At 50.1% G+C, this 14,952-nt stretch overlaps 1 protein-coding gene across 1 annotated transcript in view; it reads right to left on the minus strand.

The window, feature by feature from the left end:
- The window catches only part of PLEKHH3 (pleckstrin homology, MyTH4 and FERM domain containing H3), a 44,823-nt gene extending 39,391 nt beyond the window's left edge, over positions 1-5,432 (minus strand). The window contains exon 1 of the mRNA XM_053363734.1: positions 5,126-5,432. Coding sequence (XP_053219709.1) covers positions 5,126-5,272 — 147 coding nt within the window. The 5' untranslated portion in view covers positions 5,273-5,432. The remainder of the gene's footprint in view (positions 1-5,125) is intronic.
- Positions 5,433-14,952: the final 9,520 nt, after the last annotated feature.

Below are 14,952 nucleotides of genomic sequence, written 5' to 3' on the forward strand. Positions count from 1 at the left end.
AGCAAGACTAAGCCGCTTCTGGCGAACCAGAGCAGCGCATGGAAACACCGTTTACCTTCACGCCAGGGTGGTACCTATTTATCTACTTGCACTTTGACGTGCTTTCGAACTGCCAGGTGGGCAGGAGCAAGGACCGAGCAACGGGGAGCTCACCCCATTGCTGGGATTCGAACCGCTGACCTTCTGATCGGCAAGTCCTAGGCTCTGTGGTTTAACCCACAGCGCCACTCGCGTCCCAAGCTGGATAGCATCCTCCAAATCAGGCACCCCCAAACCCGGCCCTCCAGATGTTTTGGGACTACAACTCCCATCATCCCTAGCTAACAGGACCGGTGGTCAGGGATGATGGGAATTGTAGTCCCAAAACATCTGGAGGGCCGAGTTTGGGGATGCCTGCTCCAAATCCTTAAATTTCCTGAGGGGTCAAGGTAAGGAGTGCCAGATGTGTGTGACACTACGGCACGCCCAGTTAACACCTATCAGATGACCAGGTTCAGGATCTGGTCTCTCCAGCTAGGCAAGCTGCTTTTGTAGTGTTAAGTGAGCTCACGCCCGCCCCAGCTCTGCTTTGGCGTAGCACCCCACTGGGGAAAACAGGTTCTGGCAGCATCGCACAAAGGCTATAGTTAAAAGACATGATGAAGCAGCTGGAGCATTTCCCCTGTCCCCCCCCCAAAAAAAAGAAAAAAGCTAGAGCACTTGGAAATTACTTTTTTGGGGATCAGATAATCATAGAATTGTAGAGCTGGAAGGGACTCCGAAGATAAACAAATGGAACCAGGTTAGCTTTGCCATGGTTTAATGTATTTTTAATCTCTGTATTAAATATTTTAACGTATTTTTAATCTCTGTTGGAAGCCGCCCAGAGTGGGTGGGGTACAAATAATAAATTATTATTATCATCATCATCTTCATCATCATATAGTCCAAGTCCGTGCAATGCAAGAATATGCAGCTAACCTATACGAGGATCAAACCTGCAACCTTGCCGTTATCAGCACCACGCTCTAACCAATTGAGCTATACAGACAAGGATGGTTAAGACAGAGGTGCGCAAAATCAGCATGGTATTGGGGAGGGGGAATGTCCCCACCCCTTTCAATGCTAAAACTGAGGGTCACCCTGTTAAATTGGTTGGCCAGCAGACTGGGGACAGACAAAAGAAAGTCACACAATGCATTGCTAGGCCACAATTCCCATCATCCCTAAACATTGGCCACATTGGCTAGGGCTGATGGGAGCTGGAGTCCAGGAACAGCTGAAAGACCACAGGTTCCCCAGCCCTGACGCAATGTATTGAACTTACGGCCACAGGAGGCAATGGCCATGGGCTTACATGTCTCTAAAATGGGATTGGACCTATCCTCTATAAACGGGCCTATTGATAGGCATTAGCCATGGTAATTAATCCAACAGCCATGGAGAGGGCTGTTGGATTCAAGCCCTGCTGTGGGCTTCCCAGAACCATCTAATTCAGCCGGGAGGCGGGGGCGGGCGAGCTGTTGATGGACTCAATCTCCCATCAGCTCCAGGCAACATGGCCACTGGTGATGGAAGATGGGAACTGTAGTCCAACAGCATACAGAGGGCCACAGTTTCTCCATTCCTGCTTTAGCTGGATATTAAGGTAAAGGGATCCCTGACTGTTAGGTCCAGTCGTGACCGACTCTGGGGTTGCAGCGCTCATCTCGCTTTATTGGCCGAGGGAGCCGGCTTACAGCTTCCGGGTCATGTGGCCAGCATGACTAAGCCGCTTCTGGCAAACCAAAGCAGCGCACGGAAACGTCATTTACCTTCCCGCCAGAGCAGTACCTATTTATCTACTTGCACTTTGACATGCTTTCGAACTGCTAGGTGGGCAGGAGCAGGGACTGAGAACGGGAGCTCACCCCGTCACGGGGATTTGAACCACCGACCTTCTTATCGGCAAGCCCTAGGCTCAGTGGTTTAACCCACAGCACCACCCGCTTCCAATTTACTACTAACCAGGATTAAATAGGAGGTGCTCAAAGTACATTACAAAGAGAGACTCTGTCTGTGTGGACAACCCTGCATCGAGGACCTGTGCCATTACAGTGGTACCTCGGGTTACATACGCTTCAAGTTACAGACTCCGCTAACCCAGAAATATTACCTCGGGTTAAGAACTTTGCTTCAGGATGAGAACAGAAATTGTGCTCTGGCGGCACGGCAGCAGCAGGAGGCCCCATTAGCTAAAGTGGTGCTTCAGGTTAAGAACAGTTTCAGGTTAAGAACGGACCTCCGGAATGAATTAAGTACGTAACCAGAGGTACCACTGTATTTATTGCAGTGCCCGTTATATATAGACCCAAGAGACCGATTTATAAAACTCCTGTTTACGAATGGAATACATCTGAATGGAAAGGGTGAAATGGCTGCTGAGCGACACCGATGACTTTTTTACTTATAAAGTAGCACTCTATGCGCTGGGCAGCTAAGAAGATCAGGAGGAAGGAACTAGATAAAATAGCGGTCAACTATCCGAATACAAGGGGATTCGGATATTTAATTTGGCACATCTTACCTGAGAATCTTCTGCTACTCTTATTTAATGCAACAAATAATTTTAGTAGACTGTGGTTTTATTGTATGTGTGGTGCCCGATGATTGTTATGGTTATTGTTGTTGTTGTTTGTTGTTCTCCTTCTGAATGATGCCATGGCCTATGGCTAGTGCAATAAAAAGTTTAATTGGAAATTGGAAATAGGAGGTGTTCCCCAGCAATGGCAGAGCAAAGGAAGGGGAAGGAATAATAATAATAATAATAATAATAATAATAATAATAATAATAATAATAATAATTTATACCCCGCCCACTCTGGGCAGCTCAAAGCAGCATGTGTATATTTAGCCCCCAATAACTTGTCTCCAGGATTTGTGTTGCAGCCTTTTCATGCCTTCAGCCAAATCATCTACCGCCCCAAATTTTGTTTCCTCTTGGGAGGGCAACAGGGCCTACAAATGCAGCCAGAGGCAGCAATGTGTTGGCAAACCAAGGCTACAACTCGTTGGGCAGTCCAGCTTGGAGATCCCTTCCCCCTCCTCCCACCCCAGGGCTAGCGCTTCCTCTTCTGTGGACGTCTAATAACACCTCTGCAGAGATCTGGAGAACCCCAAACCTGTTCCTTCCAGGCTGCAGTGATGCATCGCCTCCAACATGTCACATCCCATTCCTCTTGACAGGACCTGCCTTTCTGACTGGAGACGTTTCAGAGCAGAAAGGTGTGCGTGTGTGTGAGAGAGAAAGAGACTCCCAATTTTCCCAGCAGATCCAGCTTCGGGTTAAGCTAAACCTTTTCAAGTCCCTTGGCCAGCCAGACCGCAAACTGCTTCTCTACAACGTTTTGCCTGTACAGTGGTACCTCGGGTTCAGAACTTAATTTGTTCTGGAGGTCCGTTCTTAACCTGAAACTGTTCTTAACCTGAAGCACCACTTTAGCTAATGGGGCCTCCTGCTGCCGTCGCGCCACCGGAGCACGATTTCTGTTCTCATCCTGAAGCAAAGTTCTTAACCTGAGGTACTATTTCTGGGTTAGCGGAGCCTGTAACCTGAAGCGTCTGTAACCTGCGGTACCACTGTACCACACTTCGTCCAAGGATCACAGGGCGGTTTACAATGTAAAAATACACAACTACATACCATCATAACAAACAATACCCCCCCCACACACACTGTTTAAAAGGCCATAGATTGCTTAATTAGCCAAAGGCCTGGGAGAAGAGGAATGTTTTTGCCCGGTGCCTAATGATAGGTAACAAAGGCGCCAGGCGAGCCTCTCTGGGGACAGCATTCCACAAGTGAGAAGCCACCACAGAAAAGTCCCTCCTCTCCTGTTGCTGCTCTCCAGATCTCTTGCAGAGGAAGCCCACAAATGCAAAGGTATGCCTAGTATCCAAAGTACTAGGTCAGAGAAAGGAAATCTTTTATTAGAGGGAACAGGCTCGTTCGACCCTAGAGCATGCATCATTATTCCTGTAAAAAAATCAACTGGCACAAATCTACGGCTTCAGCTGATGTCAAGAAATTCATCCTTTGGAGCTGGTCTGGGTCCTATTCTGGAAGAGGCGGTTGGGTGGGCAATAGAGGGAGAAATTGGTGGTGCCCCTTTTGCTTCCCAGGGAGAAAGCAGAGGGAAATGGAGGGTGGGGAAGATGAATGGCTTCTTTCTGAACTCCGGCCGCGCTGTGAAGGGCCCTGTGTCCCAGCCAGCCAAAAGGCAGCCCTGCTCTCTGTCACTCTTGAAGCTGGCCAGGTTTCAGCTCTCTGTGACTTCCTTTTGCCCACGGTGGAAAGGAAATGGGTTGGGAACAAGAGGTGGCCAAGCAGCCAAGACAACAGCTCATTCTGCATAATTCATGGCCGTAGAATTACATAAGGATTATGAATATGAGGAGACACCCGCTCCCCAACTCACGTTGCCAGCAAATCATTCCTGCCACTTAGTTGATGCTACCTATCCGGAGAAAGCTCGCCCTCCCCCGAAACTGGGAGGATGAGGAGATGGGCAGTGCTGCTCTGGGGATGGCTCCCAAACTGCTTACAGGATGGAGACAATCACGCCGATGCGGCCCGGGGTGCTATCCTGCAGGTTAGATCGGCCCCAAAGAGCATATATCCTAGGTGCAAAAGCGCCTGAAGAAGTTTACGCACCGATTTCTACCGCGCCAGCCCTCCTTCGATCCACCTTCATTTGCTCCTTTGCAAATCAAGAACGCAGGTCCAGGGCTGCATGAGTCAAGGCTCAGCAAAGCCTCCGAACACGTTTCAAGCGAATTCCTTTACACTGAGTAAAGCGAGCAATTCTCTCCCCCCGCCCCCGACGCACAGGACACAGCTTCCAAAGGCGAACCCGCAGTTAACCTGCGCGAATTTACGTCCCAGGCGCGTTCAGAACACTTTGTCCTCCAGGTCCCGTCCGGCCACCCCCCCCCGGAGGGTATCGGGGGCGCGGGGACGAGTTAGGGCGCGCGGGTTCCTCTAGGGTCGCAAAAGCGCAAGGTATTAAATAAATAAAAGTGAGATCTGCCGGCAAGCTCTGCAGAATCTGCAGCCCCCGGGCGGGAACAGGGCGCAGCAAGTAACTCCGGGAGCTGCCCAACTCACCTCGTCGCCTTTGCTGCGCAATTCGAAGGACTCCTCGGCTTCGTCGTCGTCCGCCCCCCCTTTGCCTGCCTCGCCATAGTCGCGTCGGAGCAAGGTGAAGCCTTGCCTGCAGCACAGCAACCACCACAAGCCGCCGGGGAACGGCATCCGGTGCCTGAGCTCGCCGCGGGAGCCTCGATCCGCGCGCGCAAGGCGAGCCAAGGAAAGGACGGTGCGCCCAGGGCGCGTTTGGAGACGCCAGAGAGGGACCCTCCCGGCGCGCAGCTCCCCGGCCGTCTGGCGCGCTCGCTCAGCCCGCGCTCGCCCCGCCCCGGCTCTCCCCGCCCCCGCGCCCGAGCTGGGGAGGAGGAGGAGCACGTCCCGGCCCAGCCCCGCCGGTTGCCCCGGGAGGAGCCGCCCTTTCCGGGGGGCCGGCAGCCGGATGCGTCACGCGGGCCGGCTGGGGGAGGGAGACAGGCCCGGGGGCGCTCGGCTTCCCGCTGCCCCGGAGCCGGAGGCAAAGCAGGCGGGCGGGCTCCGGTCCGGTGCCAAAACTCAAGGATCGGGGCCGGGTGGAGCGATCGGGGCGGCTCAGAAACCGCTGCCAGGACGGGGCTGCGCCTTTTCCCGACTTCGGCCGGAGAAGGAAAAGCGCAGGGGCGAGTTGGGGAGGGGTCTCGATCCGAGGTATCTGGAGCCTCTGGTAAGGCGGCACGGAGGCTTCTGCGCGAGAAGCAAGAGACGCAGTTCTCCTGAGCATATGCAGAGGTTTTCGTTCCTCGGCCGCAGTGGCGTTAACCGGCTCCCCGGCCGCCCTCTTAAGTACACACCTGGAGTTGTAATGGAGGGAAATGGGTGATTTCCTGGCGAACTCGGACGGCAGGCTTCGCACGCCGAATAGCCTCCAACATTCCCCGATGGAGAGAGGGACGTCAACTGGGCATCTTCCAACATATATAGAAACATAATGACACGTTAAACATAAAAACTTCCTTATGTAGGGCTGCCATGAGATATCACCTAAAAGTTGTATTGTTACTTATCCTTGGCTCGGGGGTCGCCTAACGCCATACCCTCCTACATTTCTCCGATGAAAATAGGGACATTCTAAGGAAAAGCGGGACATTCCAGGACCAAATCAGAAACTGGGATGGCATCTATGAATCTGGAACTGTCCCTGGAAAATAGGGACACTTGGAGGGTCTGGACCAGCCCTGAAAGATGTGGAACATAATAAAAAAGGAAAGTTGTTCTGAGAATGGGCAGACTCGCTTTTCCTCTATTCCCAGGGCAGGGAATGTGTTATATGTAGGCCAACCAAAGGCCTGGCAATTTTCATTTTAAAAAATCCTTCTGCATTACAGAAATTAAGAACTCTTAGGCATGTCAGGTTCTTCGTGGTAGCTCCAGAGAAGCTGCAAAACATTCGACTGGGGAAGACAAGTCTATCAACAGCTATCAATCACCCAACTATTAATTAGCCTCCGTGTTGGGAGGTGCTATGTGATTAAATACTAGGCTAGCCAGCAGTAGGGAAGGGTGGCTGTTGACTTCACGTCCTGCTCTTGAGTTTTCCCGGAGGCGTTCAGTTAGCCACTGTGGGAAACAGGATGTGGATTAGATGGTTTCCTTGGCCTGATCCCACAGGGCTCTTATTAGGCTTTGCATTTCAAAGGCGGTGGCAGCAGGTCTGCAACTGCCTCTTCCTTCACCCATCAGCTTTTCCCATCAACTAATGAGAAAACAAGTGGCATCTGAGGTTGTTTTTTTAGTGAATTTTGTGGTTTTTGTTGCACTTACCTTACCTCTGAGGAGGCCAAGGATATTCGTGTATGATAGTTCCTTCAGTCGACAAATCATCTCACCAGCAGTCTTCACTCTGCAGCCTCCCCAGGTGCCCAAGTTTCAGCTAGAGCTCAGGGGAAACCTTTATGAGGCAATCTTTCTTGTGCGAGGGGTAAGGAAGTGTGGGGAACCAAGGAGGCTGTACATGTGCTTGAGAAATGTTTACCAGAAAGAAAAACATACACCACACTTCTCCACCTCTCAACAGCAAGGAAAGCTCAAAACCTCGCAGCCGCTGAATTTCTAAAGAACCCTGAGAATGATGCAAAAAATAAAGTAGCAGTTTTTAGTTTTTTTGTAGAGGATGAAAACTCAAGTAACTGGAGGACAAACTTCAACACAGCTCCGTGCAAAGTCTTTATTATTCTGCCATATTCAAAATAACCATTTTCATATTTGATGTTAAAAATGTGTTTATGAGTGTACCTCTTGCTCTGTTTATACTACATGTTACTCATGTGGAAAAGAAAGCAGAACAGCATGGAATTTTGACACTGATTGTACATTTTTCTAGCAGCTTGTTGCAGACTGATCTAAAATATCTAGGAAGATTTCAAATTGGGGTTTGTGGTTTTGCTTTCAAAGAGCTGCAGCGACCCTGGTTTTTATATCTCCCCCTGGCCATTTTTCAGATAAAAGATTGGCATGAGATAGGCATCTGGTGCCCCTTTCAAGCCCCTACCCAATTTAGGGGGCTCAGGTGGGCTTTTTTTTTAGAGGGGGGGGAGTGAAACCTAAACTGCCCCAGTGCCACTGCTGCGGTCAAAATCTGAAGCCTCCATAGCTGCTTTTAATTGGGAAAATTTAAAAAAATAAATAAAGAAACCCTGTCATGGATCTCCTGAATCATATTTCAGAATTTTTGCAACTATGCATGAGGGGAGGGTGAAATGATATTAATAGGTAGCTGAACTGTGTTAAGTTGCCCCCGACAGCTAAGGTGCAATTGGTCGTTTTAGTTGTATGGTCCTAAGGACCCCCCCCACACTATTTAGACAGTAAGTAAGGGCTTCAAAATGTAGTAAGATAACCCTGCTGCATTTGTGGGCCTTGTTGCTAATTCGGCTTGGACTTTGGCCTCCCGCAGTGCTCCCCTGATGGCATCGCTGCTGCCCAGGCTGCTGCCAAGTAGATTCCTGGAATGGCATCTCTTGCCTGGTCAGTTTATCCAAGGCAGCTGACTCAGAAAGGATTTCTGAAAGAATTATGCCCCGGGATTCTACCACCATCCCTGGTTTGGATGTGTATCTTTGCAGGGATCAGAGCTTTTGGTACCTCTCAAAATCTTTACAGATCCAATCTTCAGGGAAGGATGTCAAAAGAGCATGAGAGGGAGGTGTTGGCAGGCTCAAGGGAACGCCACTCTGCAGTATCTTTGGGGTGAGGACTTGGTGGACACAGGATGCTGCCTGTTTTGGGGCAGGGAGAGGGGAGAAAACTCTTCTTTTTATCCCCATATTGCGGGTTGAACTGTACACAGCAGTTCTGCAGCATAAAAAGGTAAAGGGACCCCTGACCATTAGGTCCAGTCGTGGCCGACTCTGGGGTTGCGGTGCTCATCTCACTTTATTAGCCAAAGGAGCCGGCATACAGCTTCCGGGTTGTGGCCAGCATGGCTAAGCCGCTTCTGGCGAACCAGAGCAGCGCACGGAAACACCAGAGTGGTACCTATTTATCTACTTGCACTTTGACGTGCTTTCAAACTGCTAGGTTGGCAGGAGCAGGGACCAAACAATGGGAGCTCACCCCGTCGCGGGGATTCGAACCGCCAACCTTCTGATCGGCAGGCCCTAGGCTCTGTGGTTTAACCCACAGTGCCACCTGCGTTCATTGCTATACATGTATTGCAGGTTGGAGGGCTTCACTGAGAATAGTCTACAGCAGCCCTTCCCTTATAGTGTACTGTTAATTTTTCAGGTGAGGCTGAGGTTAGTTTGGTTCCCCACTCCAAAAATTCCCCACACCTCTCGGGTTGCGGCAAAGGTCAGTCTACTTAAATTGCCTCTTTGCACTTCCAGGCGGAACCAGTCACTCAGTCACATGCTGAACTCCTGTTCCAGTGACTTGCATGCAGACTGGTTGCATTTTTAAACGTTCAAAACCTTAAAACACACATAACATACAAACATGAAGTAAGACCCAAGTTAGAACAAAGACTTCTTCCTTTGATACTAACTCTCCCCCTTGCCCAACCAATTCAGCCACAGGATCAGGTTCACACATGCAAACCAGGGCAAACTGCAGCATTTTGTTTTGGACTCTTGTTCACTCCTCCCTGACACTTTTGAAAAATATCATATTTTTCATTAATGCCACTTCTTGCTGGAAACCACCTGTTTTTCCCTAGTAAAACTGAAACACACACACTTTTAGACAGTGCTTTTTTTCTTAAAAAATGTTTAGGAGTACTCTCATTTTGATTCAAGAAAACCACCATTTTATAGTTCAAATCAGGGGAAATAAATACAGTAAAGGGACAAAAGTACAAAGATTCACAAAATGTTTAAGGGTATATGTACCCCAGTGTCCCCCCATAAAAAACCACTGCTTTTAGATATACCGTGGTACCTCGGGTTACATACGCTTCAGGTTGCAGACTCTGCTAACCCAGAAACAGTGCTTCAGGTTAAGAACTTTGCTTCAGGATGAGAACAGAAATCGTGCTCCAGCGGCAGCAGGAGGCCCCATTAGCTAAAGTGGTGCTTCAGGTTAAGAACAGTTTCAGGTTAAGAACGGACCTCCAGAACAAATTAAGTATGTAACCAGAGGTACCACTGTATACACAAACAAGGCTTTCCCTCAGTTTTTTCTGATTCCCAACATCTCCCACTGTTGAGGTTTAGCAAGGGTTAAACCCGCTTGCCCCCGCCTTGGCGTAAATGCTGGGTCAAGTAGCATCTCAGAACAACTGGGTGGGTTCGGGCTGAGCTCTGGACAGAGGAAATGCAGGCCTGCCAAATTCACTCCCACACTTGTCTGGCTGTGCTGGAGACTCTCCCAGTGGAATTTTAACTGTCGCATGCTCTCTTTCCCCCCTTTGCATGTAAACCCTGTTACTTTTGCAGCCGTGAAAAGTCGCAGAGCGCCACACACGCAAACTGCGAGATCGAAAAACACCCTTTCAAATAGCACCAGCAAGCATTCAAACGCGCTTGAAGTTTGGTGCGCCCATCGTGTCTTGCAGGTGATGCACCCTTCCGAACAGGTGCATCTGTGGTTAGCTTACAGCCATCCAAGGGTACTGACTTATTTCAAAGGTGTACACCGCACTTCATTAAAAAAACCCCAAAAGATACTAGAGGGGGCTTCCAACATTCCTGATCAAACAAAAATAAAAACCAACTTGTCACACATTTTACTTCTGAAGGGGGGTGGGGAGTGGGGTATTCTGACATCTCTGTCAATCTAACTCTTTCCCCCCCCCCTTCATAATGCAGTGGTACCTCAGGTTACATACGCTTCAGGTTACAGACTCCGCTAACCCAGAAATAGTGCTTCAGGTTAAGAACTTTGCTTCAGGATGAGAACAGAAATTGGGCTCCAGTGGCGCGGCAACAGCAGAAGGCCCCATTAGCTAAAGTGGTGCTTCAGGTTAAGAACAGTTTCAGGTTAAGTATGGACTTCCGGAACGAATTAATTACTTAATCTGAGGTACCACTGTATTCTATATTGATTTTCATTAGCATACTCCACATACACGTATTCTATTACATTTTACATTTATATTTGCTCCTAAGAGCCGACTCCCTTCCTTCCTTCTTCTGGCTTTTTATATCACATCTAAATTTTTCGCATTGCCTTCATCCATTTTGTATATTATTGTTCTTCTTTCGTATTTGGCCATAGAGTGTCTATAGCCAAATAAATCCTCTGTTGATCTAATTCAGGAGTCGGCAACCGAAGGCCCATGGGCCACAAGAGGCCAATGAGGGTTGTTTAACCGGCTCACGAGCTACCCCCAAACTGAGCTGCCTGCTCGCCGAGTCCCTGGACGCTGTGCTAAACTGGCGCGGCACAGAGACTCACTTCCATGGCACCGGAAATCGCATCTGCGCAGACGCCGAAATCATGTCTGCGCAGACGCAGGCACCACGAAGGGATCTCCACTGGAGTGAACTGGCCCAGGCAAGGTAAACCTTGCCAACCCCTGATCTAATTGCTTCCTGTTGAGGTTTAGGGCTCTTCCATATTGCCTGTTCACTGAGCGTTCCTCCTGATTTGCTTGCACAAAAGTTAACACAGGTACTTAGATCATATCTGGCTTTATCGAGCATTCCTTCTGACTAGTTTATGGGCTGGTTGGCTGACAACGAGCTTTTGCCTCGCGCTCGTCCTGATTTGCTTGCTTCACAAGTTTCCTACACGTGGTTCGCATGTCTGGAGGCGCTCTTAAGTCTCTCTGCATCTAGTCCCCTCTGCTGAGATGGATCTGCTGGTTAAGTGGGGGGGGGGTGTCCATCCCAGGACGCTCATGGAATCCCCAGGAGTCCAGGCAGCCTTGGGGAATTTCCAGTTGCTGCAGCTGGCACAAGTCACTCTGCAAGAAGATGAAGATGAGTCAGGCCTTCCTCCTCAGCACCCTTTTCCTCTTAGCTTATCCCAACTGGCTCCTTGGTAATTTAGGGATCAAAGGGCAACCAAGCAGGAAGGAAGATAGCTGCAGCAGAAGAAGTCTGATTGAAGACGCTAGTGGGAACCTCCTCAGTGGCCGTGGTGTCATGGAATAAGCAGTTATTTTCCAGCGCCATTGCATCCTTGCGGTGCCACCCCCAGCAGATCTTTTGCAGTTCCTTCAGGGCTTTTTGCAATCTGGCCTGCCTGGGGACGTTGCAGAACCCTAGAGGGCTCTCTGTGACATGTTCTCAAAGCTCACAGAGGATTAGAAAACAACAACCCATGTCTGCCCTGACTCAGATGCAACCGTTGAATCCGTATTTGGAGGTCTCCATAGTTTCACCCGCTCTAGTTTCCGTTGGGTGGATTTCAGTTGCCAAGGCCGGAGGATGTAGCCAAGGTGATTGGACAAATGGGGACACACCTAATGTATGCTCAACCCTTGCCTTCTTGGCTTATTATACTGAGCGGAGAGGGATTGAACAACCTGAGGTGGTTAATAGTTTGATGGCCACAGTGTTCCAGCCCAGAGGAAACATTACTGTACTCAGATATTTAGGGCTTCCAGTCTCCCAAGACCTGGGAAGCATGTGGCACTGTGGTCTAAACCACAGAACCTAGGGCTTGCTGATCAGAAGGTCAGTGGTTCGAATCCCCGTGATGGGATGAGCTCCCTTTGTGGTGTAGTGGTTAAGAGTGGTAGACTCGTAATCTGGTGAACCGGGTTCTGGTCTCTGCTCCTCCACATGCAGCTGCTGGGTGACCTTGGGCTAGTCACACTTCTTTGAAGTCTCTCAGCCCCACTCACCTCACAGAGTGTTTGTTGTGGGGGAGGAAGGGAAAGGAGAATGTTAGCCGCTTTGAGACTCCTTCGGGTAGTGATAAAGTGGGATATCAAATCCAAACTCTTCTTCTTCTTCTTTGTTTGGTCCCAGCTCCTGCCAACCTAGCAGTTCGAAAGCACATCAAAGTGCAAGTAGATAAATAGGTACCGCTCCGGCGGGAAGGTAAACGGTGTTTCTGTGCGCTGCTCTGGTTTGCCAGAAGCGGCTTAGTCATGCTGGCCACATGACCCGGAAGCTGTACGCCGGCTCCCTCAGCCTATAGAGCGAGATGAGAGTGCAACCCCAGAGTCGTCCGCGACTGGACCTAATGGTCAGGGGTACCTTTTCCTTTACCTAGTCTCCCATGGGGGCCTACAATCTGACCTCGCAAAGCAGGCCCAGCCCCTGATGTCCCCTCTGGGAAAAGAGAAGTCCATCTGCTGGTTCTACACCATGCTAGTTCTTGTCACTTGCAGCCATTTGGGGAAGTGGCAAGCCTGGGAACTTGAGTCTAGTCTTCCACAGGAAATGAATCAAAAGAGAAGTCCCCCCTTAGGAAGGCCGCTTCACCACAACGGTTCTGAAACTGTTCTTAACCTGAAGCACCACTTTAGCTAATGGGGCCTCCCGCTGCCACTGCACTGCCGGAGCATGATTTCTGTTCTCATTTTGAAGCAAAGTTCTTAACCCGAGGTACTATTTCTGGGTTCGTGGAGTCTGTAACCTGAAGCATATGCAACCCGAAGTACCACTGTATCATCTAGACATCATTTTCACAATATTTCCCTTTAACACTGTACATGCAGTGAACTTAACCCCTTCCCTCCACAGCAGCAGTTCACCCTTAGCAGAAGCACCACGGAAGGTGGGGTGTGTGCCGGGAATTGCCTGAGCGGGGCTGCCTTGACTTGACTTTTCCTTTGCCGCAGCTTTATCGACGGGGGGGAGGCCCTGCGCAAGTTCCTGTTCCCTGTTCCCCTTTCGCATCCTGTTGGCCTTTAAACGCTGGCAGGCCCCCACCCCTTGCTCTGCAGGCTTAGATCAGGGTTCCTGCTGGATTCTCTGCCCCCATAGCTGCCATGCTGGTAGGTAGGGGACAAATCCAAACCCTGCAGGCGAAGGCAGGGCAGCTTCAAGCGTGCTCTGTCTTCTCTTGCTTAGGAGCAGCCGAACCGGCTTGGCTGCTTTGCTGTCACCGCGAGGTCGCCTGGAGCGTTCAGATGGGTTGAAAGAGACAGAAATGCAGCATGGGGACGTCCTGTGCAGTGGCTTACTGGCCCATCGCCCCGCCCTGTGGTGGCTGGGGCCCCCTGCTTTTGGGGAGCTGCACAGCAAGTCGAAGTTCAACAGGTGCAGCTTTTGCTTGCCTAAATAATAATAATAATAATTTATTTATACCCTGCCCATCTGGCTGGGCTTCCCCAGCCACTCTGGGCGGCTTCCAAAAAAATATTAAAATACTGTAATACATCAAACATTAAAAGCTTCCCTAAACAGGGCTGCCTTCAGATGTCTTCTAAAATTCTGGTAGTTGTTGTTCTCTTTGACATCTGGTGGGAGGACGTTCCACAGGGAGGGCACCACTACCGAGAAGGCCCTCTGCCTGGTTCCCTGTAACTTGGCTTCTCACAGTGAGGGAACCGCCAGAAGGCCCTCGGTGCTCGACCTCAGCATCCAGGCAGAACGATGGGGTGGATACGCTCCTTCAGGTATACTGGGCTGAGGCCGTTTAGAGCTTTAAAGGTCAGCACCAACACTTTGAATTGTGCTCGGAAACGTACTGGGAGCCAATGTAGGTCTTTCAAGACCGGTGTTATATGGTCTCGGCGGCCACTCCCAGTCACCAGTCTAGCTGCCGCGTTCTGGATTAGTTGTAGTTTCCGGGTCACCTTCAAAAGTAGCCCCACGTGGAGCGCATTGCAGTAGTCCAAGCGGGAGATAACCAGAGCATGCACCACTCTGGCAAGGCAGTCTGTGGACAGGGAGGGTCTCAGCCTGCATACCAGATGGAACTGGTAGACAGCTGCCCTGGACACAGAATTGACCTGCGCCTCCATGGACAGCTGTGAGTCCAAAATGACTCCCAGGCTGCGCACCTGGTCCTTCAGGGGCACAGTTACCCCATTCAGGACCAGGGAGTCCTCCACACCTGCCCGCCTCCTGTCCCCCAAAAACCGTACTTCTGTCTTGTCAGGATTCAATCTCAATCTGTTAGCCGCTTTGGCTTGCCTCATGCGCCTGCAACATCAGGCAGAAGTGCCGTTTGAAAGTATGCCTGCCATGCAGCTGTTGCAAAAGATAAAAGAGCCCTGCCTGGAATTAATCTCTCTCCTGACCTCCATATGAGGAAAACAATGGAAGAGCAGAAACAGACATATACACACAAATGCAAGCAAAGGGAAAATAGCATTGCAAGGTATTGGAACAGTAAAGGCAGCAGGATCCCATGGAAAATGCTATACAGTGGTACCTTGGTTCTTAAACTTAATCCGTTCCAGAAGTCCGTTCCGAAACCACAGCGTTCCAAAACCAAGGCACGCTTTCCTATAGAAAGTAATGCAAAAC

The sequence above is a fragment of the Podarcis raffonei genome, chromosome 13 (genome assembly GCF_027172205.1).
Source record: "Podarcis raffonei isolate rPodRaf1 chromosome 13, rPodRaf1.pri, whole genome shotgun sequence".
NCBI lineage: Eukaryota > Metazoa > Chordata > Lepidosauria > Squamata > Lacertidae > Podarcis > Podarcis raffonei.